General features: G+C 36.4%; 1 protein-coding gene across 1 annotated transcript in view; it reads right to left on the bottom strand.

Annotated features, from left to right (window-relative positions):
* ATP11B (ATPase phospholipid transporting 11B (putative)) overlaps positions 1 to 24,555 on the bottom strand; it is a gene marked incomplete at both ends in the record, with an annotated part of 34,661 nt that extends 10,106 nt beyond the window's left edge. Inside the window, 21 exons of the mRNA XM_079539634.1 lie at positions 1,604 to 1,702; positions 2,586 to 2,645; positions 3,194 to 3,339; positions 4,232 to 4,334; positions 6,301 to 6,454; positions 7,774 to 7,955; positions 8,094 to 8,197; positions 8,277 to 8,350; positions 8,950 to 9,018; positions 9,364 to 9,536; positions 9,793 to 9,951; positions 10,249 to 10,446; positions 11,654 to 11,804; positions 14,756 to 14,803; positions 15,371 to 15,474; positions 15,564 to 15,692; positions 15,877 to 15,984; positions 20,311 to 20,391; positions 23,183 to 23,272; positions 23,867 to 23,983; positions 24,481 to 24,555. Of these exons, the coding sequence (XP_079395760.1) occupies positions 1,604 to 1,702; positions 2,586 to 2,645; positions 3,194 to 3,339; positions 4,232 to 4,334; positions 6,301 to 6,454; positions 7,774 to 7,955; positions 8,094 to 8,197; positions 8,277 to 8,350; positions 8,950 to 9,018; positions 9,364 to 9,536; positions 9,793 to 9,951; positions 10,249 to 10,446; positions 11,654 to 11,804; positions 14,756 to 14,803; positions 15,371 to 15,474; positions 15,564 to 15,692; positions 15,877 to 15,984; positions 20,311 to 20,391; positions 23,183 to 23,272; positions 23,867 to 23,983; positions 24,481 to 24,555 (2,424 nt within the window). The remainder of the gene's footprint in view (positions 1 to 1,603; positions 1,703 to 2,585; positions 2,646 to 3,193; positions 3,340 to 4,231; positions 4,335 to 6,300; positions 6,455 to 7,773; positions 7,956 to 8,093; positions 8,198 to 8,276; positions 8,351 to 8,949; positions 9,019 to 9,363; positions 9,537 to 9,792; positions 9,952 to 10,248; positions 10,447 to 11,653; positions 11,805 to 14,755; positions 14,804 to 15,370; positions 15,475 to 15,563; positions 15,693 to 15,876; positions 15,985 to 20,310; positions 20,392 to 23,182; positions 23,273 to 23,866; positions 23,984 to 24,480) is intronic.
* Between the last annotated feature and the right edge of the window lie 339 nt (positions 24,556 to 24,894).

Genomic DNA, 24,894 nt, shown 5'->3' on the forward strand with positions numbered 1-24,894 from the left:
ATGCAGGATTCTCTCACCCTTAACTGCCTCTTAATTTTAGTTACTCAGTTTCTGACCATTGTCCATCATCAGATGGACAATCCTCAGTCCTACGACCAAAGCAAAGACAGCAAAATAATCTTTTCAAACCAAGTGCCGTAACTTGCAGTTCTACCAATGACTGCACATGAATGAACACACAACTCATTTCAGCAGTAAGAACAGCATAAGGAGGAAAACAAATATCTTTTTGGATTGTTACTCCTAACAGTATTTCGAAGAAGCCAGAATCTGATTGCTCTAGCCTGGGCTAATGAACTGGAGAAATGAAGCAGCAGATTTACAATGGTTTCATTTAAAGTTTTACTGGGTTTCGTTTTGTTTGCTTTTGGTTCGTTGTTTGGTTTTTTAACATGACTTTTCCTCTCAACTTTCATATCATTAAAAAAAAAAAAAGGGATCTATTTTAGAATTTGGTTTCATTAAGTTAGTTCTTGTCTTTACTCAACTAAAAACATTATTTAATAGCAACTTACATCATACACATATATGTATACTTTAAATCCATTTAAACAATGCATTTTCAGGAGATTTAACACAGGCTAAAATCTGCAAATGGACAAGTTCTATAACAGAAAACCAAATATCACCAAAGGATACAATGATGGAAAAATCTAATGACAATTTACCTGGCCATTTCCCAGCAATGAAGTGTCTTCTCCCATTAGAAGATACGAACCATAAAAGAAAACAAATGCATGCAAGAAGCCCAAGATGGTCCAGTAAAGAAATGGTTTATACCCAAGATGAGCATTTTTACTGATGTCTCTGCAAAAATGAGTAAATTTTGGATGTTAGACTGTCCATATATACTCCATCACCTATTTATACTACATGATTATTATTGCCTAGAATAAATGTAACATTCAACTGCAACAAGATATGTTTAATGAATGCAGACTTACAAAAATAGTAAATCATGGGCAAAAAGGAACTCAGAGCTGCCTTTGCTTATGCAGAGATCACCAATGGCAATTGTGTTTTATGAGTCAAATCAAAATTAACACACACCAGAAATCCTCCCCCATAGAGACAGAATTGCCAGAAGAAATACTCAGATCTCCTGATACTTGCCCACTGTTCTGTTTAGAAGAGCTTCAACTAAACTGAAGAAGTAAACTAAGAGACACCTCTTTCACAAAAATAATGTACTTCTCCACAAGCAGTATGCAGTACAACATGCTACCACTGGGAGGATACCTAATTCTACAGGAAATAGCTTCCCCTCTTAAAAAAGCATTTTGCAGTGATGCCTCAACGACTGTGGAGAAGTCTACCAATCATTTACCCAAGTCCCTCCCAGACTTAACATAACTGACATAAAAACACGCTTCTCTTAAAACACTACTTTTAATTAACACTTGGGATGAAAACTATGAGCTAAGTAACTATCCTTCCTTGAGGACAGTTACAAAAAATGGCATAAACTACAGATAGAAATACGGTAGGAATGCACAGTAGCAAGTTCAGACTTCTGCAGATGCCAATGTTGTGAATGATGTGCTGCTGCTGCAATGTGTGTAGGACATACGTACCGATAAAGCACAGGTTTACTCTGCAATACATGCGGATGCACATGCTGTTCAAAAAGACTGTAGATGAGGACAGGCAAGGAAGTGAAACAAATATTATACAAAGTCAGGTATACACTGTCATAGAGGGTCTGAAAACGGAAATAAAGGTTATTTTGAGATTTGAAGAAAAATGTTGCTCACATTTACTAAAAGACAAGAGCCACAACATATCATTAATTCATGTGAATTTACTAACAGGAAAACAAGCTATATTTACATAACAATCTAGTAACATCAAGTTCTCAAACTGTAAAAAATAAGCTGGATATTTGTTGAGTATTAGACCTGTGAATCAGTGAAGCTCCTTGTAATCAATCTTTTCCATGAAGAAATTAAATTTGTCAACAGCATGAGAAAACCATACAGAAGGACTTGAAACTTTAAAACCTTCTTGAAGTACTCTCAAAGTATGCAGAATGGCTACAAGGAAGTTGCAATATGGTATATGGGAGATTTTTAGAATTAACAGCACGAAATATTTATGTTTACAGTGAAGCAAAGAACTCTTTTCTACTCCTTCAGAAAACAGGTGAATAGAAGAGTTACATGCATCAGAAATACTTATATATAATCATCCATATAATTATGTTTCAGTACAGGAAACGGACCCAGCAGTTGGTCAATCAAGCTTGAAAAATACAGGCAAAAGTAACAAACTTCACTACTGATTTATGATTTTTTCTAAAGGAGAAGAAACAGTAGCCATTTACTTTATTTTGACAGTCATATTAGCAAGTAGACTTGACAAAAAGCTCCTACAGAGTCACATTTTAAAAAAATTGTACAAGTGAAATTTCTTTCATATGAGTTCCCAAGCACTGGGCATAATAAAACAGATATTAAAAACAATCAAACAGTAAATATATTTCTTCCCAAAGAGGGAAAGACTATTTCATTGTTTTCCTTCCAATTTCTTCAATTATTGTACACCTTTAACTAGCTATATAACATCCAGTAGCATCCAATACTTACCTGTTGTGAAAACAAACAGAAGAACTGATATAAAAATTGTGGTGTAATAAAGCACACATTCTGAAAAACAAGAAGTGAGGCAAACAATTAATCCTCCAATATAGAAGACCCTGTAATCTCAAAAAGAAAATGCTAACTTTGGCAAGCTAGTAAAAATACAGCTAGAAAACAAATATGTGCCTTGGTGGCTAACGCAAGAATTCTAGACAAACAGTATCAAATCCTGAAACCAGGTGAACTCATCAAGGTACTTAATACTTCCACTAGAAATAGGTTTTAAGCAATTACTAAGTTAAAAACTCATATCTGATTGAAGAAACATACATGAGTGAAAACATGCATGAACAGAGATATTACAGCTGCACCCAAAAACGTTACATCTAGACAACCGAGACACCAATAGTATTAATGCAATGATACAGACATGGTGAAAACGGCAGAAGCATTGAGCAAAAAAAGATCTGAATGCAAAGTTTACACAAGAACTTAGGAATTGGCAATGACTGTAATAAGAGATAGCCAATTCCAATAAACAAATTTATTGCTGGGAAACAGATACACTTTTTTTTTTTTTATGAACTTCACAGGCACACAGTCAGACAACTTACCTTATAAAAAAAGTACTGTACAAGGGTTGCTATTCTAATATAGTAAAAGTGCCCGTGAACAAAAAGCAACTTGGAGAGGAATTTAAATCGTGCTATTGCATAGTCACTATTTCTTACAGCCTGTCTTCCTTCCTTGCCCATGATTCCTGTAATATTTGTGAAACAAGGAAGAGGTTAAACATTATCAAAACGATATACGTATTTAAAACATCAACAACTTACATCTATATACACCTAATCAACACCTAACATATATATAAAGCCATCGTTATGTTCTTTTACATTTCAACATTAAGACTCCAATAAGCATAAAAACAAAAGCATTATTCATGACACATCTGAGGGAAATTGCTTGCTTAATGCTGAACCAATGAAAAGAGAAGGTAGAAAAAAGAGGCTATTTACATAAGCTACACTTAAGAAGAGATTTATGAGAAGACATAGAAATAAGAACATACGAACAAAACCAAGACAGAATTTGCGACGGGTATTAATTCAGATATTCATGTTTCTTCATATTGAGTTACACACCACGGCAGAAAAGGTTAAAGGCGGCTCAAAGCAGATTATAGAAAACAATGTTAATGGAGAATTCAGCTGAAAAAAAAATCAGTAACAACTTCCCCAGAGATGCAATGCAAGCCTCAAAGACAACCCAGACACAAGTAGTACTAATGCAATGATACAGACATGGTGAAAACGGCAGAAGCATTGAGCAAAGAAAGATCTGAATGTAAAGTTTACACAGGAACTTAGGAATTGGCAATGACTGTAATAAGAGGCATCCAATTCCAATAAACAAAGCAGAGAACTTCTGAGATTTCGGTTAAAGAGAATCTCTGTTCTTAAGACAGTATTTAGCGTGACCTCTGAATATTCATAGACTTCACAATAAACCTAAGACTTCAAAAAGCAAACAACCTGGAAGTTGCAGAAGTGTCAGAAGTTTATCTGTTCATAAACACTATTCACCGTCAAACATTCTACTAAAAATTTTCACCTTGTTTGCCTTTATCTCTTTAAACAGCAGTAATTTACCTATGCCAACGTGTGCTTCTTGTATCATGCTCACATCATTAGCACCATCACCAATTGCTAATGTTATAGGTTTTTCCGGAGATGTTTTTAACAGTCTCACTACCTGGAAAAAAAAAAAAAAAAAAAAAAGGCAGTAACTTTTAGAACCATACAGTCTTTCTACAAACTGTGCTGTAAGCACTGCACATCTTTGATAGTTACCTACCTGTATGTGTAATTACCTCATTTTACGAATGGACACATATGGGTAAGAAACATCTTTGGCTAATTCATTTCTTCTTTAGAAAAGCTGCTCGCTTTTGGCTGCAAGTCTTATTAAGTATTACACCTGGCTTTAGCTTATTTTGCATAATGCCCACATTTAGCCGTTCTTTCACAGCTTCCTCACAGAATTGAGCTGGAAGGGACCTTTAAAGGTCACCCAGTCAAATTTTCCTGCAATGAACAGGGACACCTACAGCTATATCAGGCTGCTCAGAGCACGGTCCACCCTGACACTGAATGTCTGCAAGGATGGGGCTTCTACCACCAATCTGGGCAACCTGTTCCAGTGCCCCACCACCCTTACCGTAAAAAACCTCTTCCTCACACCCAATCTAAATCTCTCCTCTTTTCGTTTAAAACCATTTCCCCTTGTCCTATCACAACAGACCCTGTTAAGGAGTCTGCCCCGTCCTTCTTATAGTCTCCCTTTAGAAACCAAAAGGCCACTATCAGGTCTCCCTGGAGCCTGCTGCTTTAACTTGCAAATCAAGCCAAAAGTTAGAATGGAAAACTTAGGGAGTAATCCAGTATTTAAACCCCTTCATCAGACCTGGCTAGATTCTTCTAATTTTCAATGTTATAAGCAGTAAAGGCCACAAAGGAAACTCTGACCTGATGGATTTAAATGTTTAATTATCTTTGTTTTACTTCCCTGAGCAGATGAACTACCAATAGGAGGTTATAGTTCTGCTCCCCATTATTCTACACTGAATAAGAAACAAGTAAGAGAGGAGTAAGAAAAAGGGCCCAAACAGTACATTAACCAGCAGAAGAAAGAAACTTGGTGCAAGGACAGAGAGGGTTTAACCAAGCCACATTCATTCAAGTTGAAATTCCTTACATATAAAAAGAGATGCATCTCCATGGATTCAATTGCAAGAGGACAGAATGCAAAGATTTTACTATAGCAACAGAACACCTGATGAACTCATGAGACGATGCCAGAGCACTTCTTTGAAACATACTTATCTATGGAAAGTACCATATTTTCCTTCCAGAAAAGATTCAGATTAGATGTCAGGGGAAGTTTCTAACAGAAAGAATGTGAGGTGCTGGAACAGGCTGCCCAGTGAGGTTGTGGACGCCCCGTCCCTGGAATGTTCAAGGCCATGCTGTATGGGGCCCTAGGAAACAAGATCTAGCACTTGATCTAGCGGTCAGCAACCCTGCCCATGGCAGAGGGTTGGAACTAGGTGATATGAAGTCCCTTACAATCCCAGACATTCTATGCTTTTATGATTTTATGTTTCAAAGGGCATCAGAGACATAAAAAAATACAAAAATATAAACGAGAGTAGTGAGACTATGGGCCATATACTGACAAGCAGTAAAATTAAAGAAAAAGATTAAGTAAATACAAATCTGCATTCCATCTTAGCCCTGGAATAAGTTTCACAAAGTATGTCTAAGGCAGAAAACCAACACAAAGCTAGAAAAAACTGTCACAAACTTCTTTCCTCACTCAGCCTTCCCATTTTGAATGGTATAATGAAATAGGCAACACAAAACTATGTATGCTATGAAGATAATTACCACCTTATAAAACACAAGAGAGGCTTACTAAAGATTAGCTTTTTTATTCGATCCCACCGTGGCAGTACTTTGACTCCTTTCCCCAATGTAATTCTGAATTTTCACAAATACACGTACAAACTTCTGAGCAAACTACTCCAATTGAACTGAAAAGAGTCAAAAATCATGTAAAAGGCAAGACAACCAGAAACAAACTATCTCCAGAAATGCCTGTCTCTAAGACAGCAAGATAAAAGTACTTACAAGACAATACTGACTATATCCATACTTACCTTTGCTTTCTGAAGCGGTGCCATACGACAACACAACACTGCAGAACAGCTTTTACAAACTTCCATGAACAGTTTTTCATGTTCCCTGAGTGCAAGAGAGAGGCTGGTCCCATCCACTACCAGACCATGCTGGATAACATGGTCTTCTTTTATTCTATTGAGAGACAAAAATGTTGATTTTGTAGTGATGTGAAGGAAAACTTTGAGTTTTGTTACAAACTATGCAGTTGCCCATACAATACGTAAAGAAGTTAACCTGTTAGACTCCTTTTTCAAGTTAAAAGGGAGGGAGAAAGAAGGGAGGGAGAAAGGGGAATGGAAAGAAAACAAACAGAAAAAACCCAACATTTATTAGGCACATAAAATTATAACCATAAAATTTTAAAATGAAAGAAAATCAAGGACACTGCTGAGTTAATGACATCATGGATTTTTACCTCTTGGCTAGCTGCCTCAGCTGCTCTGCGCATGTACTGTCTGATTTGTGCTGTACAAGTTCAAGGATGTTCATGGTTCTATGAAAGTGTCCACATGATAAACTGACACTAACAGCCGTTTCATGCTTATCTCCAGTCAGAACCCACACTTTGATACCAGCCAATCTGAGTGCTTCTATAGTTTCTTGGACTTTCTCCTGCAGTCTACAAACAAGAAAATCTTAGCTAACCAAACACTTCAGAGAAAAAAGAACACGCTCTGTAACATCATGATGATTTAAGACTGCATTTCAAGTACGTATTTTCAAGAACTACAGTTTAGTAATGACATTCAGTTATGAGCAAAAGATTTCATGAAGTTAAAGCTGAATTTCAATAACACTGTGGCAATTAAAAATTCCTAATAAGCACATCTCAATTTAAATTAAGCACTATCACTGCATTTGAAAAGCTTATAAACAGTTTGTCACAAATACTAACTAATGTGGTGCATGAAAAGATCTGAAGTGCTCCATCTGTACATTCTAACAGATAATACACTCTCTAACTTACAAACATTCTGCTTGCATATTGCATGCTCTGTATATTAGCTACATATGTAAGTTTTCACAAGGAATTAGCTATCAAGTTTAATGTTTACTAAATTATATGAGGGATGTGGTTTAGTGAGAACTACTGGTGATAGGTGGATGCTTGGATTGGATGATCTGCAGGTCTTTTCCAACCTTGGTGTTTCTGTGGTTCTGAGATTCTGTGATTCTATTCCAATTTTGTTTTAAATTTCTCCTAATTGTTCCAATTTTGCATTAAATGTCTCCTAATAAAGCTCACTATGTCACTGTTACATTGCCAAAATCAGTTTGTACAACATATGTTTTCAGTGTTCCTTAACTCAAAAAGGAGGTAAACTAAACAAAAATAGCACAGAACTTCTGGCAATGGCAGGACATCTTCCAGTGGCACGCATCATAATACAGCTACAGATCCTAAACTTGCTGTGTTTCTGAACATAGCTTGCAAAACGTCAATTACATACTTGTCTTCTACTCCAGTAGCCCCAAGCAGTTCCAGATCCCTTTCTATGAAGTTGAATACATCTGCTAATTTTTCTTCCCGCTGTTGTAAGGCAGTCCTGGCCTCATGAAGGCGTTTGCCAATTTCCTGGTATTCCTCTGGTGTGAACCTTCTGTATGCCACGCACAAAGTTCGTAGTCCTTTCTATGAGAAAACAGAAGACTACTAATTCAGACTAGACTAGATTTTGGTCTAACAAGGCATCAACTGCAACTCGTTCAAGTCACAGAGTCTGTACCAGAAGAACCAGAAAAATCAGCTGGGCAGGATGACTACACTTACCAAAGCAAATTCATCAACATGTATCCTTGTTTTGTCTATTTCTCCACTCTTACTACGAGGAAGAATGGAAGATTCTGCTCCCTTTGTGAATAAAAGCTTTTCCCCTAAAAAGGAAAACAGGATAGAAATTAAGAATATTTTTATTACTTCAGAAGCTCTCAATTGTAACTTCTGATCACTTACCCGAGGGACTCTCTACAATGACGCTCATTCGTCTGCGATTTGGATCAAACTCCAAAACATGAAGCAACTTGTACCTTTATTTTGTGTTTTAACAGAAGAGAACACAGTTTTAGAAATAAATTTCCAAATGCAATTGCTTACAACTGCAAATGCACACTTATCCCCAGAGCTAATCCCCAAGTGTCATTTTTATAATGAAACTTCACAATATTTCATTGAGCAACAATCACTGTTATCTGCATTTCTGCAATTAGTTGTTTTTCATTACTTTGTATATATCTATGTACATGAAAGGTGTTATGACATGCTGCAGATACACAGTAATTTTGGGAAAGATGTAACTGGATTATGCATGTGTGAGACTTGCTAGCAGAGCTGATTCCGGGAGTTTCTAGAGCTGAAAGCACAAATCATGGAAACTGAATAAGCATCCCAATTCCTTTATGTATTTGTAACTCTACTAGAGTCTCACTTTTGAAGAACGGTCAAAGATGCAAACCATTACAATATACAATTACACAGACAACTCTCACACAAAGTTCTTGCATCTCAATTTGAACTCTTAAGGACTATGATGCAAGCTGTCTCGAATACGTTAAGTCATTCTTACAAGAACAAAGGGTTTTTATTTGTTTGCTGGTTTTTGTTTGTTTTTTTTTTTAAATGAAAATACCTTTCTGGTTTTCCAAGACTTTTTACTTCCATACTGTCCCCACTAGTTCCCATAAATACTACTCCAACCCTAAAAGTAGAAGAAAATAGATATTTATTCGATGCTGTGGAACTGTACATGTAATGCCTCCTGGATGCTAAATGGAAAAAAACAAAACACTTCATACAGTTCTTCAAAAACAACACAATGCATTCACTGTCATTCCAAAAGGATTTCCCTAAACATTTCTAATTCTGCATCACAACATCCCTAGGCTTCTATGCATTATGTTTTTGAATGTTTTCATAATAAATTGATGGCAACAGGCCTCAGGCTTTAAAATTTCTCAGAGAAATATTTTAAGATTGTTCTTGATACAAATTCCTTGCCCTAAAAGGCAATTTCTGCAGCACGTAAATTTGGCTTAAACCTCACCGGCTTGCAGCTTCAACTAAAGCTTTCTCATCTGGTGAAGAAGCATAATACTCCAATGGGGATGCTATTCCATTGGCATGCCAGGGCCCATCGGCACCATCTGTTTGATCTGCACTGATCTGTACTGTATGACAAAGACAAACTGCTTTCAAGAAGAGTTCTTCCTCTTTCATCTGTAAAAAAGAAGAACCATGATTTGTAACATTTAGATATCAACCCACTTTTGTACATACTTTGAAGTCAAATATTCCACGTAAAACGATCTCAACTATTTAATAAATATTTTTTGTTCAGTAACACTTAATAGCTTCAAACTACTCTGAAATCCAGATTTTTTAATTTAATGCTAATACCAGAAGGATTTTCTGTCCCCAGCATAAACACTACCTAAGATGCCTAATGGTGAGGGAAAAAAAATAGGAGTCTTACCAAAGTATGCCTATTTCCATCTGGAGAATCTTCAGAAAACCCCTCTGGAGTCAGTTTACCATTGACCTCCTGGTACTTTATGCCGTTAATGGAGCACTCCCGAAACTGCATCTCATTTTCAGTTAATGTACCGGTTTTGTCTGTAAACACATACTCTACCTTTTGGAAAAGAAAAATAAACAAATAAATAAAACAGATGTGGAGTAACATTTATTTTTTTTAATCAGGAAAAAACAAAACAAAACAACACAATGAATAAAACCCCTCAACTTAGTTTTCCCACTTCATTACCCACCTTTTTTGATCATGAAATAATTCCAATTTTGACCATAAAATCACAAGCTTGAATCTTATTTTCAACTAATCAGATATCAAAGCACTATCAATAAAAAAGTCTGTAATAGTAAGCTTGACCATTAAAAAAGAAGTAGAAATGAAGTTAAATAGAATTTCTACCTGTCCAAGTTCCTCATTGAGGTCTGAAGTATTTACTTGAGCTCTCTGATTTGTCTCTTCATGATAGAGGTCAAGATCCCAGCCAATAAAAAAAGATCCAAGAAACTTCTGCATCTCAACAGTTACATAAAGTGAAATGGGTATAATAAAATTGTAAAGTACCAGAAAAGCAAGGAAATCTGAAATAAATCTCAGAATCTATGAGAGAAAAGAAGAAACATGAAGATTAATGCAGTGATCAGGTCAAGCATGGCTGACTAGTTTTGGGGTTTTTTTCCAAATATGTGTGGAAAAAAAAAATGTATGCAAGAGCAAGAGGAGACCAAATTCCTTGCTTAAGTGAAATGGAATAAATATATAGCCCATTTTCTTCTAATATAAAAACATTCCAGAGGCTACTATAATTTATACAGCAGTTACTTCACATTAAGAAGAAGTTAAAAAAAAAAAATTTACTGTGATCAACTGACCACTTCAACAGTGGAAAGTGCTGTAAGTGGTTGCAGGGGCTAAAAAGAAAAGTCACTCAACAATTTGAAAATTTGTGAATTTCTTTACTACTCCTCAACACTGACACCTGTAGATAAGGCCATTTTAGAATACTGAAAAGTTTGTGATAGCTGTACTGACAACCAGAACTAATCACTTAAAGAACACTTGGTATTGAGATATTTTCCCATTTGAACTACGAAGATAGTTCCCATTACACGTTTGAGGAAGCTCTCTGTTCTCATGGATGCTGGCACATTTTTAACTATCCTGGAAGAATCAAAGAAATTCTCCAAGTCCTTCTATTCTCCTCTCCAAACAATTATGTACTAACTTTAATTTTTGCTCTGCTTATGAAACAGAACAGAGCTTTCTAATTTGGGATTTGAACCTTTAAACACAAAAGGCAACTGGTGAGCAGATTCAATTCTCAACTCTATGAGAGACAAAAGGAGTGTTAAATGCCTAGCACCACGTCATATGTGGAAACTGGATTTTTAACACTTCTGTGATATAAGAATGCCCTCTACTTCTTAGAATCAGCTCCAGTCAGCTTCTGAACTGCTTTGGAATATGCCAGACTCACACAGAAATCAGAAATCAAACAGAAAAATACAGAATCATTACAAAACAAAACTCAAAAACAAAATAAATTTTACAAGTCTGAACTGTATTTAAGTGTTCGATTTAAGGAACACTTCAAAGTATCCCTTCAATCTCGGAGATTAAATTTTTCTACGCCAGGGCCACGCTATAAAGGACTAAAGCTCTTTCAAAAATACCAAGAACACACATACTTGCACATGGATCATGTGGTAGCTACATCTATTTCCAAGAAGAGAGACACAGTAAATATTGCACTTAACATCTACTAGTTGAAGTTCCTCAGATAAACTACTGGGTAGAACCACATTACCTTACTGCTGTTCCTTTCATGTTCTGTTTTATCATTATACCAAGGTTCATCCCATTTTTCTTCAGCTTGCCAGGCATATTTTAAAATAGTACTCAAAATGGCTTCAAAGAGGAGGATTATTAGATAAATAATCAAAAAGGAATTCATAGACCTAGAACAAGGCCAAAAAAGATTCAATTTCAGTTTATTTCACTGAATCTGTCAACACACTATGTACATATGACCTGATCAGAAAAGTTAGTGGATGTTTTTTAACCTGTGTTTCACATGGACCCAAAGTTACTATGTGACAAAAACAAAAAACAAAAAACAAAAAAAACAGGAAAGAGAAGAAAATCAACATCTGGCTAATATGCATTCTACATACAGTCAATAGGAGGACCAATTAAGGTGCAAGAATACATTCTCAGCTGACTTGTATTACACCTGTTGTCCAGAATTCTGAGGGCTGACAGTCTTCTTCCAGACATTCCCTTCTTTCCCAAATATCTAGTGAGGCTGTGATGGCAGCAGAAACAACTACCCCGGAAATTCAAAGCTGAACCTTCCTCGAACCTTCCTCCTCAATTAGAAGAGCACTTCCTTGTCCATCTAGTTATTTAACTCTAGGTATGCTATATGAAGGGGACTTCTCAAACATTCTGTTATGTCCTTCTACCCCTCTGATGACAGAATTTTTTCTTGTGCAGCCTACAGATTTGTTTCTATCTGACTACAGAAGAATAATCAATCTCACATTTCCAAGAAAATATGATGATGCACTCTCTGTTTTTTGGGGGTTTTTTTGTTGGGTTTTTTTTTTTTTTTTTTTTTTTTTTTTTTGGTAACAAGAAAGGCAACACATCAAAACTCCTTTTTCTTTTAAAATAATTCAGTGAGTTCAACATATTAAATCTCTATTACAGGAACATTTATCACCTATTTATAACACAATTTTTTTTAAACTGAGCCTACAACTTGTGTTAGAAACAAGATTCACTGTAGAAGATATCCTTAAGGACAAAGCCTATGCAGATACCCAAAACAAAACTATATTCCTGTTGTATCAGATACCAGCAGTCAGGACAAAGATCTGCAAGCAATTAAGATTTTAGTTCATCCTATTTAAAGACACAATGCAGCCTTACAGTAATGTTGCAGAGACAGCAGAGGCTACAAGTGCTATGAAGAATACTTCTGTAAGCACCTTGTTCAAGACTGCACTTCACCTACCATTAGGTGTTCCCCGCTCCTACATTAACTTCTGCTGCCTACTTCCTGAGTATCACAAGTCTGTGTGTTACTTAAAGAAACAATAAAGGATATAATTACACAGAAGGAAAGTAAATCAACTGTCCTCTCTTCCCTTGCCTACAACCTAACAGTGGGATCACAAGGCTACTTAAGTTAATGAGAAAAGACTAAACAACAATTCTAAAAGCAAGAAAGGTATTAGAGAATAAACATACTTTTCTACTGCTGACCGTTTCTGAGATTTACTCTTGTAATTTAATGCCATCTTTGTCTCCATACCTGTATACACTGCAACACCTGGGAATAAAGAGGAGAAAGGATATTGCTTTCTGCATGTATGCAATTTGTGGCATTTTTCATTTTGTTTAAGAGACACAGACTAAAAATCAAGAGGTGACTATTATTTTTGTATTTACTTCAGTGCAACAGTGAGACAGTATTTTGTAATTATTTGCAATATTTCACTATGGTAAAACAGTAATATTGCAGTAATTTTAACACCTACTAAAATACTGTCCATTATTATTTCTTACTGCTCTTTAATATGTATTTTATGGAAATCAGAATCTCAAGAGAATGTCTTGAACAATGTAACAGTAATATCAGTCATTTAACCATTAAAGTTACTCCTTTATCAAACCACTTGAAGTATTTTCATAAAGTGATGTTGAAACTCTGTATCCTTAGAGATTCTTTAGTGTAATACCATTACTTTCATCTACAATCACATCTCCTCAGGTAACCAGCAGGAAGATTATCACAGTCTCTTCACTGCAAGTAGAGTTAAACCACAGTTCATCAACATGCTTTAAGAAGAGTCTACAAACCAAATATTTCTTTAGTGTTTTTTAATCTTGCTCCACGAAGTAAGAGACTTTCAGGCCCCAGAGGTCTAAAAAGAAATAGACATACCAGCATTTAAAAATGAGTTGTTCCATACTCTGTGGGGCTAATGACATCCAGTTTCCTATGCAAAGAGGTCAAGTGTGTTCTGTAAATCCCCTCTCATCTTCAGAGCTTTCAGTTTCATCCTTTGGTCACCCCCCCAGTATCCTCCCACTAGTGGCTAGCGCTAAATGTTCCAAATGTCTGGTTCAGAAAGAGCTGCAAGTTAAGTGAAGAGCCAACATGCCAAAATCCTGTCAAGTTCACAGTGCAACCGGAATGTTATTTCAGTTTTATCTGTTTTATCTTACTTCTACCCCTCTGTCAAACTGAAATTCTCTGCCAGGTTCAAAAGAAATTATTCAAATCGGTAAAATAAAGATGGATGGACAACATAACCATGCAAATTCTGGTTTCTAAAGCAAAAAGATAAAATTTTACATGTGCTTTTTCTCTTCACATCTATTAGGTCAACATAATCCATTCATCTGATCAGCTAACTGCAAAATGTGAAAATAAAAAAAACTTTGAAAATAATGGCACAGTTATGGGCAAAGTTCATACAAAGTTAATTTTGGATACTTTACTCCAATAGCTGCATTAGCTTAAATGGAAATCAATACTGCTTTCATATTTGATTCATGTAGAAGTTTTACTAGAAAAGTATAACATTTATAAACATTAAAGAGTGAAAGAATCACAGCACTAGCTTATTTCTGTGACACACTTAGCATCATGACACAAGATCACACTTTGAAGAGAAGTGTCTGACTCGTGTTTCTGTTGTTTGGCTGACTGCTCTTTTTTGTTAGCTTGTTTTTTAGACTCAGCCACACTGCCCTCAATAGAAAACAATCTGTGTGCTAAATATTCAATTTAAAACACCCCTCCCTGATGCTTATTCAACCGTAGCTTTTTTTTTTTGTGATGGTCAGTTTAATTACCACTATGTTCTTAACATTAATCTGACAGAATTTTACTTACCGTACTATTTCCTCCATTTGTTGGCTTATAGTTATTCTTCCAACAAACCTATGAAACAGGGTAAACAGGGTCACGTGTCAGATATATCTACATAAAATCTCAAAAGGGCAAAATGCAATAAAATAAACACTGAGCCATTCCACATCTACAAAAAGATCATTAACATTTCTCAAATACAAATCAGTCTTAATTAACAATGCAAATAAATGAGAACAATAGGGCAAAGGCAAAACTGGCAATAACTTTCACAAGGAGTCCTATATTGAACTGAAATCTCCTGAAGGAATTATATCCAAGTTTCTTTCTTCACCTTGCCTGGACTCACTGTCCACTTAATTTTTAATAGTTTGGGAAGAAGTTTACTGTTTAGAACAGAAAGGTACATAAATAAGTGTTATGATTAAAACTCAAAATGTAAGTACGCTATAGTTTCTCATTTAGTACTGAAATACTCCAATTCAACTCATCACATACATAAATGCTTACGCTCATAATTAAATCCTGAGATACAAACATATGTTTGAAACTACTTTAAATCTAGCAAAACCCATCTCTCTCCTAATAGTGAACACATCATTAATAAGCATTTTGAAACAAAGTCAAAATTAATTATACCTGTACAGATCTGCCTCTGGCTGCTGACATTCTATGACAGCTACAAGTTTGTCCAGGTTGGCAACTGACTGTAACACTGCTGTTTCTGGGACTGCAACATGTGTCTGGAAAACACCATCCATTAACTTTCAGATAAAGAAATCAGATGGCATCACATACTAGCTACATTCTACTTCATAACAGTAATCCAGACCTTAAGATTAGTTTCGCCATCCAAACTTGCGGTAGTAACATGGCATGAACCGTCCACTCGATCAGAAGATAAAAGCACCAGATCAACAGGAAAAGTCTCATCTTTGGCTACTCTGACAATGTCTCCCACCTAATGAAATGAAGATAAATGAGAAGTATACAAAAAAAAGTTTGAGAAGATTTAAATTTATAACTGTTCTTGAATCATCATGAACATCATGAATCATCATGAAACAGAGATTAATAATGAAACAAGACCTTCAGTTGTTGGGTTGTTTTTTTTAAACAGTTTCACTCTGTCTTTAGGCACATACCCGAATGTTTTTAGATCTAGTTTTTACAAGGCCACCGCTTCGAACAACATAAACTGGAGCACCGTTTACTTCATTGTCTGCTTTATGCCGTAGCCAGTCTTCATAACCCTGTGAAAACACACATTTTCCAAGCATAAACTTGTGAAGCATCACCTCTTTTAAATAAACATGCTTCAAACTGCTTGCTGTACAGTGGAGTTACTTACTTCTCTCCAGCATCAACCACAGCTGTTACTCAAGAAGCTGAGAAACCATTTACTTTACTCAAGTAGAAAAAGTGCTGAGGAAACACAACTGTCCTGTGTTTTGATAAAACAAACTGACATTTTGTATGGATGTATCAACAAGCACTCATTCAGTATGAGATCTGTATGGATTAATATACCTCAAAACATGGACCAGTCACTCCTAGTCTCTCTAATGGATTTTTGTTGTTGCTGTTCTGTTTTGTATTCTATGCTGATGTATTTTTAATACATAAATTAAGCAGAATTTCTTTACAAGACACTTGGCATCTCTTTAAGCATCCTTTATTCTGTGCACATGTGCAAACATTCATGAGAGTGAATCCAGGTGCACTTTTCCTCTCCTGCTTTCTTAAGAAATTAATACATTTTTTACTTAACCTAAAAGCACGGTGACAAATAGCATGATCTTGGACCCACAAGTCTCAGTACTGCCTGCTAAGTGCTACAAGTGAGCTCAATAAATCTGTCTGTCTACACAAGCAGTTCAGCTGTAATATATCTTTCTGGAAAAAAACAACAACAACAAAAAAAAGAGTGCTCATATATAAGAAGTTAAGCAAGTATTACTGAATATCTTTAAGTTCTGCTTCTTGCTCACTAAGCCTAGTCAAATAAGCAGGAGATGAATGCATGCATGCATTCAACTCCAATAACAAAAGCAGGCTCACAGGAAGAGTACGTAAGATGTCAGTTAGGAATTAGAAAAAAAGCTTACTCAATATAGAAAAGACATTCTCTGGCAGCTGATTCATAAACTTACATTAATGCACAGAATGAAACAAAACAGCACTGCCATAAAATATTATGCATTAAGAAGCAAATGATGATTCTTAAGAATCCTCAGAACTCATGAGCTTATGGTAAAACCACAGAGGATCAAAAATTCTCCACCACCTCATACCTCCTGGCAAGGCTTCCACGACTGATTTGCAATAGTAGAGACATTTCCTAGAATGCTTCTATGCATAAAATAACATGAAAAAGAGTAAAAACAACTTCCATGGAAAGTTGCAAACAGGAAAAGAGGGTCCCCTGAAACAACATTCGTAATCCCAACTCCTCCTATTATGCTAGAGAAGTTGTATAAATGTCCTAACACAAAGGCTACTAACACAGATGCAGCTGAGAACTCCGAGCCTTGACTTGCATTTGAAAGGAAATTATTTGATGAGTTCCACATGCTCAAGCACAGTTCTGCAGTTTTACCTTTATGCAACCACACTGTCACTAGCATAAACGAAAGCAGCAAGTACAAAGCTACCTAGGTTACTACCAAAAAAGGGAAAAAATTTACTTATTTTATATGCTAAACGCTTAAAAATTATTAAAATGTCACAACAGAAGCCACACAGTGATACTGGGAAATTAGAATCCTGAAACTCTCTAAGACTCTTTTCTAGTGAGTGTGAAAAACTTCAAGAGCCAGTACCTACAGATCCTTGTTAAAAGGTGACTGACAGAAGAAAACAAGAACTCAAGGAAGATCAAGTAACCTTGGGGTGTTTGTCTCATAAATCTGAACAGCTGAGCAATATGGGCATTTGGCAGAGAACAGGAATTTACCTTCTTTAGAAAATACAGATTTCAGCGCTTTCTCCATCTGACACCTACTGTCTGCAACATAATGGTGACACCTCACTCCAGGGAATTCTTAAGAGCCAACTTCCCATGGCCAGTGTAAATTCCCCCAAAGTTTACCCACTGCAGCATTTTTGAGGAGTACCTTAACCTCACTTGAAAACGTTGAAAAAATACTACCAAAAGAAAGATGCGGGAGCACTCTTAAAGTTGCTTAATTGCATGAACAGAAAACAGATAAAAATCACTGATTATATTTTTAATTCCTGCTAATAAAAGAGCATCTGTGTACTTTAGTCAAGAATAAATTTAAAGCAGGCCTGCAAACTGCACTGCAGGGTTTTCACTCTCAGTTTACTTGTATATTTAACCAAATTCTGCAAAGCAGTTACTTCTCATTCATATGGGAACCATGTAAACATCCATGTGTCCAATAAACTTATTTGCTAAATACTTAAGAACTTACTGAAATGCACCAAGTTCCCTAAAGTTCCTTAGAAAATGTTATCTGTACAAGATAAAAATAAAAAAATAAAACATCTGTTCTGTTTTTCTTGACCGTTATTTTTGATTCTTCTGTGGACTGCCTAAGCATCTTCAGAGGCAGCAGGAGGAAAGTGTTCCAAACTAACAAGTTCAACAAAATGACACAGCATGAGTTGCAGCATTTTGCAGTCTTTATGTCCTTCTTCTGACCTAGGTGCAACTGCACTTCTGATAAGAAAAGGTTCCATTTCCTTGGCTGAGATTAAAATACAGTGAAGTTCTGAAGGAACTTTTTGATAGGGATACCAAGTTAACTGGCCTTATGAAAACACAGTAGAGTTTTTCCATCTGCTGCTGAACTTCTCAAACACAAATACAGATAACACCTCTCATTTCCCTTTTATCTTTGGAAAGACCTCTGAATTACAGTTAAACATTTATCCCACGTAATTTGTACCCTGAGGTTCTGCTAGAAACTTCTTCCTATTCCACTTCTGGTGGAGAGAAAATGGGAACTGGTTTGGAGACCATACTGGGTGTTTTCCTCTGCATTCCAAAAGAAGATTTATATTTCCCTCTGGTTCAAGTGCAGTCTGTTGGAAAGAGTAGACTGAATTGTCTTTCCAAGGTAAGAGCTTGTGAATATTGCTTGCCCACTTTGCAGCAGGTAAAGACAAGAGTCCATCAGATCAGATTCAGTGGTTCCAGTAGCCCTTGAAAATAAATCTGAAATGGTCAGAAAAAACTCATGCTCAACAACTCATACACGATTTGAATTTTCTAGAATGAATTTCAGAATCTCTGTTCTTTTCAGGTAATGGTAAAATATTTAAATTTCCCAATGTAAGACTGGACACTGGGAAACAAGGCAACAGATCATCTTGGACTATTTTGGACTTTAACATTTTTTCCAAAAAAAAACAAAAAAACAAAAAAACAACAAACCACACCCTAATATTTGTAACCAACTTTCAACATCTTCTTCATCTTATACTGCTTTAAGTGATATTTTCTACAATGACAGCTCTTGAATACATTTTTTGGGTGTCAGTGTAGCAACTGAGTTGGGTTAGGGCTCTGCATATATTAACTGCACAGCAACAAACCGAATGGCAATTCAGGGATTTCTACAGCATTAAGTTCCCCTCTGCCCCAAACACCAATCTGACTGAAAGCCAGAGCTATTTTTATTTTAGCCCTACTTCAGGGTGGTTTTGCGTCTTGCTGTCACAACAGGCAAATTGAAATTCCAACTTTAACTCCAAATAATTCTCCTGCTTAATTTTCAGTTGCTATGATCGAATGTCTTCTCAAGACAGCACTGTCAAATCCTCTGAAGGGCCTAGCTCCTGAAAACTATCTGTCTGCAGAAACAATTACAGTTTCTAGCCACATCACCGCTTTATTTCAATGCTTGTTTCTCTCTCCTCTCACCTTAAGGGTAAGAAGAAAGCAGAAGATTCCCTTTCTACATTAGCCTTAGAGGGTTTGTAGGTCTTCCCAGGATCCAGTCCAGTGCTTAAAGATTCCTACCCAACTCATAAGATTTTTTTTATTTCAAGTGCTGTAAAGTATTCCAAAAAGTTTTATGCAACTGAAAAAAAAAACCAAAAAAAAAAAACCAAAAAACAACCAAAAGCAGAAGCTTCCCAAATGGTATCTTTTACCTGGTACAGGATTATAGTTAGTGTATACTTCGTGCCATGAAACATATCCCTTGGAGCAAAATTTGCCTTTTAACTACTGACAGACACGGGTTGCATCACCTACCCAAGCTCCTTTCTCACAGTTATACAGAAGGATTAATTTTAATACGTAGCGAGGTGTGCCAAAGGAATAAGCAAGGGGCTTTCAGAAAAGGTCTTACAACAAGTGACATGTAATGCTGAGACAAAAATGCTGTCTGACAGTCATTCACTTTAAGGGTACTACGGTGAGTCATTGAGAGCTTGACAACTAAGCAAAATGATGAAGTGCCTAACAAGAAACATCAGAAATACTTTGTCTGTTTTAAGACATCACTTTTTAATTGTTGTTTCTAAACATTACCTTGGTCAGACTTTGTTAATTAACTTCACCTTAAAGCCACAAGATCCATGCTACAGGATTTTTTCCCCTTTACCTGCTTTATGGCTGTCACAGTTATGACAAAGAACAATGGCAATCCGCTCGTAATAGGACTGGTTGGGGTATCTATCATGAGCTAAAAGAGAAGAAAATGTAAAAATTAGCCCCAATTTGATTTTACAATTGTACTAAAACAAATCTAAAAAATAAACAAACCCATGACAATTGTTTTTCCAAGTTCTATAGGAATTCTACTGGACATCCTTTCGTCTTGAACAAAAGTCAGTTCCTGACATCTGAACAGATGTCAATAATGGTACAAAGGTGCTAGGCCACAGAACAGACTTGATCACACCTGTAAGCACGTGCCAATCTTATGACTCATTGCTAAAATATATATTTTCACCTTATGAAGTCAAATCTACATTTTGCTATGCAGTTTCTCTATTCTATACAATCAACTGCTTTAAGCAGTACAGAACATAACAACAAACACTTCAGAAGTGAAAATGAAGTTAAAAACAGCAGTTGCCAGCAGTTCAGATATTAAAGAAGCCCTTTTCCTAGACAGCCCCTTTTCGGTTCCTCCAACATGCGCATTTCACAATTTGTGCTATCATTGTTTTCATGCCACAGTGCAGTGTATACACTAAAATGTGTGGGGGGGGGAAGTGGTATGCTGGTGGCTCTTCTCTGCTGCAGGAAAAAACATCACGGTCAAGTGCTGCAAAGAAAATATACACAAGAGGGCTATTCAAAACCACAGATATTGATTTGATTCACTTTACCTGAGACTTATGGCATTGCTTTGGGAACCATTAAAGAAGAAAAAGAAAATCACACGTGAAGTTTACTCTATTAAGAGCCAAGAGCCACAGAACACAGATTATGACATTACAACACGTGCACTATTTATTTATTTCACTGAGATGCAGACAACTCAGAAAGTAACAACAAAATCAGACCTAGCTCGCAGTATCGCGTGTTCTTCAACTGCAGCATTACAATTTCAGCCCGGCAGCACCCTGTTCCAGACAGCCCCTGCTAGAAGCCTCTAGTTATGGCCAGATAAGCCTAACTATGACATTTCTGCCATTTGCAATCTCTTCCTCTTTCTCAAGATGGGCTCACATGTTAAAGGGGGGCAAGTTTTCTACCAGCGGAATCACCATGGCATATTGCTCCTCTTCTTATTTCACCAGAATGCCACAGACCAGTGCCTGCTACAGAGGTGGACACATATCCATTCACGGCTGGTCAGAGCATCACGCAACCAAAAAGCAGCCCGCCACTATGTTTCTGACATGCATATGTGAGGTGGACAGTGTGGATCGGATTGCACTACACATTTAAACACAAAATAAGAACTCGCCCAGCCCTGTCATCCCCGGTGGAATAAAGTGGCATTGACAGGCACTGCATTGTGGTCACATGAGATTCACACAACAGAGAAGATACCATGGTGATCAAATGTTAAAGGCATCTTTGCCTTGTAAAAAGAAAAGTATTATGCATTAATGAAATTCTAGATGAGATTTGAATAAAAACAAAATTCTGTTCAATAGAAAAACAGCATTGAAGAACAAAAATGACTGCAGCTTTATTCCTATTATGTTTCCAAGAACAAATACATATACACAAGACATACAAATTAGGGTATTCATTCAAGTCATAAATTAAGAGAAGAATAACATAACACTGAATAGCAGTTCTGCCTTCAGGTTCACATTGGTTCATGGGCATTGCGTGTACATATTACTTCAGTCTAAACTAATAGTTTGAAAAAAAGTGACTGAAATTGAATTATGTAAGTAAATTTGCATTAGGAAGAAACAAAAGCTTGAAAAAAGCAACACTTTGTGGTAACCGTAAGTAGCATTTACGTTCCATCTCTGGCATGTTCCCATCTTCCTCGTGCTATGATCCACTAAACAGTATGGGACACCACAACAGGAAGGACAAAGTCAATATCCTAACTACGACAACAGAACAGGAAGCACATCCTGTTAAACGAAGCCACAACAATATGACTTTCTTTAGGGATCCTAGCAATCCCTAACAAGAATTTTCAGTCTATTAGAAAGTTTACTCTGTTTAAATGTGAGAGAAAAAGATCATGGGACACAAGAGGCAATGGATTAACAGATGCACAACTGGCTGTGCTACTTACACATGACAGAGTCACAGCCGAATCTATCCAGCACTTCAGTACTCTGGTTTATGTCATGAGGCACCACCTTTTTCATGTGCATAATGTAAGTACTGGTCAATCACCACAGAGGGTTGTACACAAGCCAACTATTTTACTTCACAATGAAAGAACAGTTTATGTAACCCAAAATCCTGTCTCTGTCTTAGATATGAACCAAATCTTTCAAGTGGTATTTTCTCTCCCTACCATCTCTATCTCACTTATCCTTCATCTAAGTCTGCAATAGCTCTAGAGAATTTCAGTACAATTACAGAGCTGGAGGTACGAATATCACAGTAAATTTACAGTCTTATCCCTTCAATATACTCGCTGATGTTATTAATTAAAAGAAATATATCTGGCTACAAAAGCCACAGTGGTATTTTTGACCTATACTTTACTGGCAGCCCTGATAACTTCAAATCTGACAAACTGCCAACCCTAGCTGTAAATTCTGTGTGCTCCTTTTATGTGAATTTGAGGAATTTGGAACTGCATGACAACCTTGTGTTGATTTACACAAGTAAGATCCCATACAGAACAAGAATGTGCAACACTGTCCAATTTGATAAAAGCAAACTTCAAATTTTACCAGCAAAGCTGGAAATGTGTTGTTTTTACAGGAAATTGAGAAGTTAAATAAATTCACAGAATGGAAAGTGAGCAGCAGAATCCACAACACAAATGGCAATTACCACCTTAATTTCTATGGATAAACTGAGTATTATTCACTTACCTGAACCAAAAATATTATCAGAAAATAAAAGTTGGCTATTCTTCTGAACTGTTCAAATAAGTTTTTTGGAACAAAATTCCACACTGTATACTGAAGGAAAAAAAAAATAAATAGTTACAATATGCTGAACAGAAGAATTCATTTTCTCTCCCATCAAACTCCCTTAACTCCCATTTTCCATCTGCCCTCCCCAAACTGCGTCTTGGCAGTGCCCTACTCCCAAAAAGAACAGCTGTATCCAGTCTCATGGGCCCATGAAGGGCACCTAGAAGGAAAGCAGGAGTAGCAACTGTGTTGCCTTTACAGACATTTTAACTATCTCATGCCAATTTGGATAGGAGAAACCAGACTAATCTAGTTTCTTGCAGCCAGGCTACCAGAGAAAAGATTTATTCTTGCAGCTATACCCTTTCTCTCCTACACTTCAATGACAAAACACCATCCCCATCCTATCAGTTCTGTTGATTCCTATCCAAGGTCACACTGGGAGGGAACCTGTAACAATTCCTTGCTTATGATATGGCAATTTTACAAATCTTCACCAAAAAAACCCTTCACCCTTCCTACTAAATCCAGACATGGGCTAAACTAGTTTAAAAGCCACTTTAGAAGCCCTGACCAACATCATTCTAGACACAGGTTCTGGGGAGAGAGTGATGGGCTGTACCAAGTACTTCTCCTTACCTTGGATGATATGATTCTGTTGTCTGCAAACTTCTGAGGAACATAATGGCCATGCTGGGGAAAACGATTTGCTATATAAATAGTTCGTGTATCGCTTTGATGCGGTGGGTCAAAACCCTAGAACACAAAATGAGAGAAAAAAAAAAAGATGGTCAGGAAAGACTACTTTTATTACCTGTTGTTTAAAAAAAATATATATATCTGCTAACATTGTGCTCAAAAATGATACTTAGCTATGAAGGAACAGATTTAGAACGCAGGCTTTTGAATCAGAAATAAAATAAACCTGGAAATTAAAGTCTGCTCTGTCAAGAGAATTTACAGAAGCTGAATTAAAAAAAAATCCAATTTTTGCAGTTGTGTACTCATTCTGGAAAATGAAAGAAAAATAAATTGTAAGGCTCAAGAAAGTCTCATGAAAATTCAAGGAAAAAAGAAGCAGAAATGGAGATGAAAATATGTGAACTATGGAAAAAAAAATTCATGGCTATGCCCATGATAACTTCATTAGATCAAAAGAAAAGACAAAGCAAACAGGTCATACTACTATGTTGTAATAATTGTTTTTCGTACAAGTTTTCATCAGCTTAAAAATGAAACCATATACGCCTGACTAGATCGCAGAGTTTTTCACCAGCGAACTCAATCTCCAAGAACAGGTAGGCTAATCTCAAAATTGACTCTACCATTGATTCACACATTATTGATAGCAACAGTGAAAGCAAATTTTACTCAGAAACACTTTGCAATAGTTTTCAGCCAAAACAGCAAATCTGAGTGACGCCCCTTGGAAGCAAAGCCTTGCTTCATGTCTAACGCTCAGGATTTTCATCAGCTGCCTCTGCAAGCAGAGGGGAATGCGGGTATTAAACTGAAACATAGAATGCAGGTATTAAACTGAAATGTGATGTATAAAATAGCATAACAGAAAACATGAGTTATAGTACAAGGCTGAACAATAACCAGCAAAGAGCAAACAAACTGAGGTGACAGCCTAAGGCAGAGGAAACTCAGAAAATGCTAGCACA

This window comes from Tetrao urogallus (genome assembly GCF_951394365.1).
Source record: "Tetrao urogallus genome assembly, chromosome: 9".
Lineage (NCBI taxonomy): Eukaryota > Metazoa > Chordata > Aves > Galliformes > Phasianidae > Tetrao > Tetrao urogallus.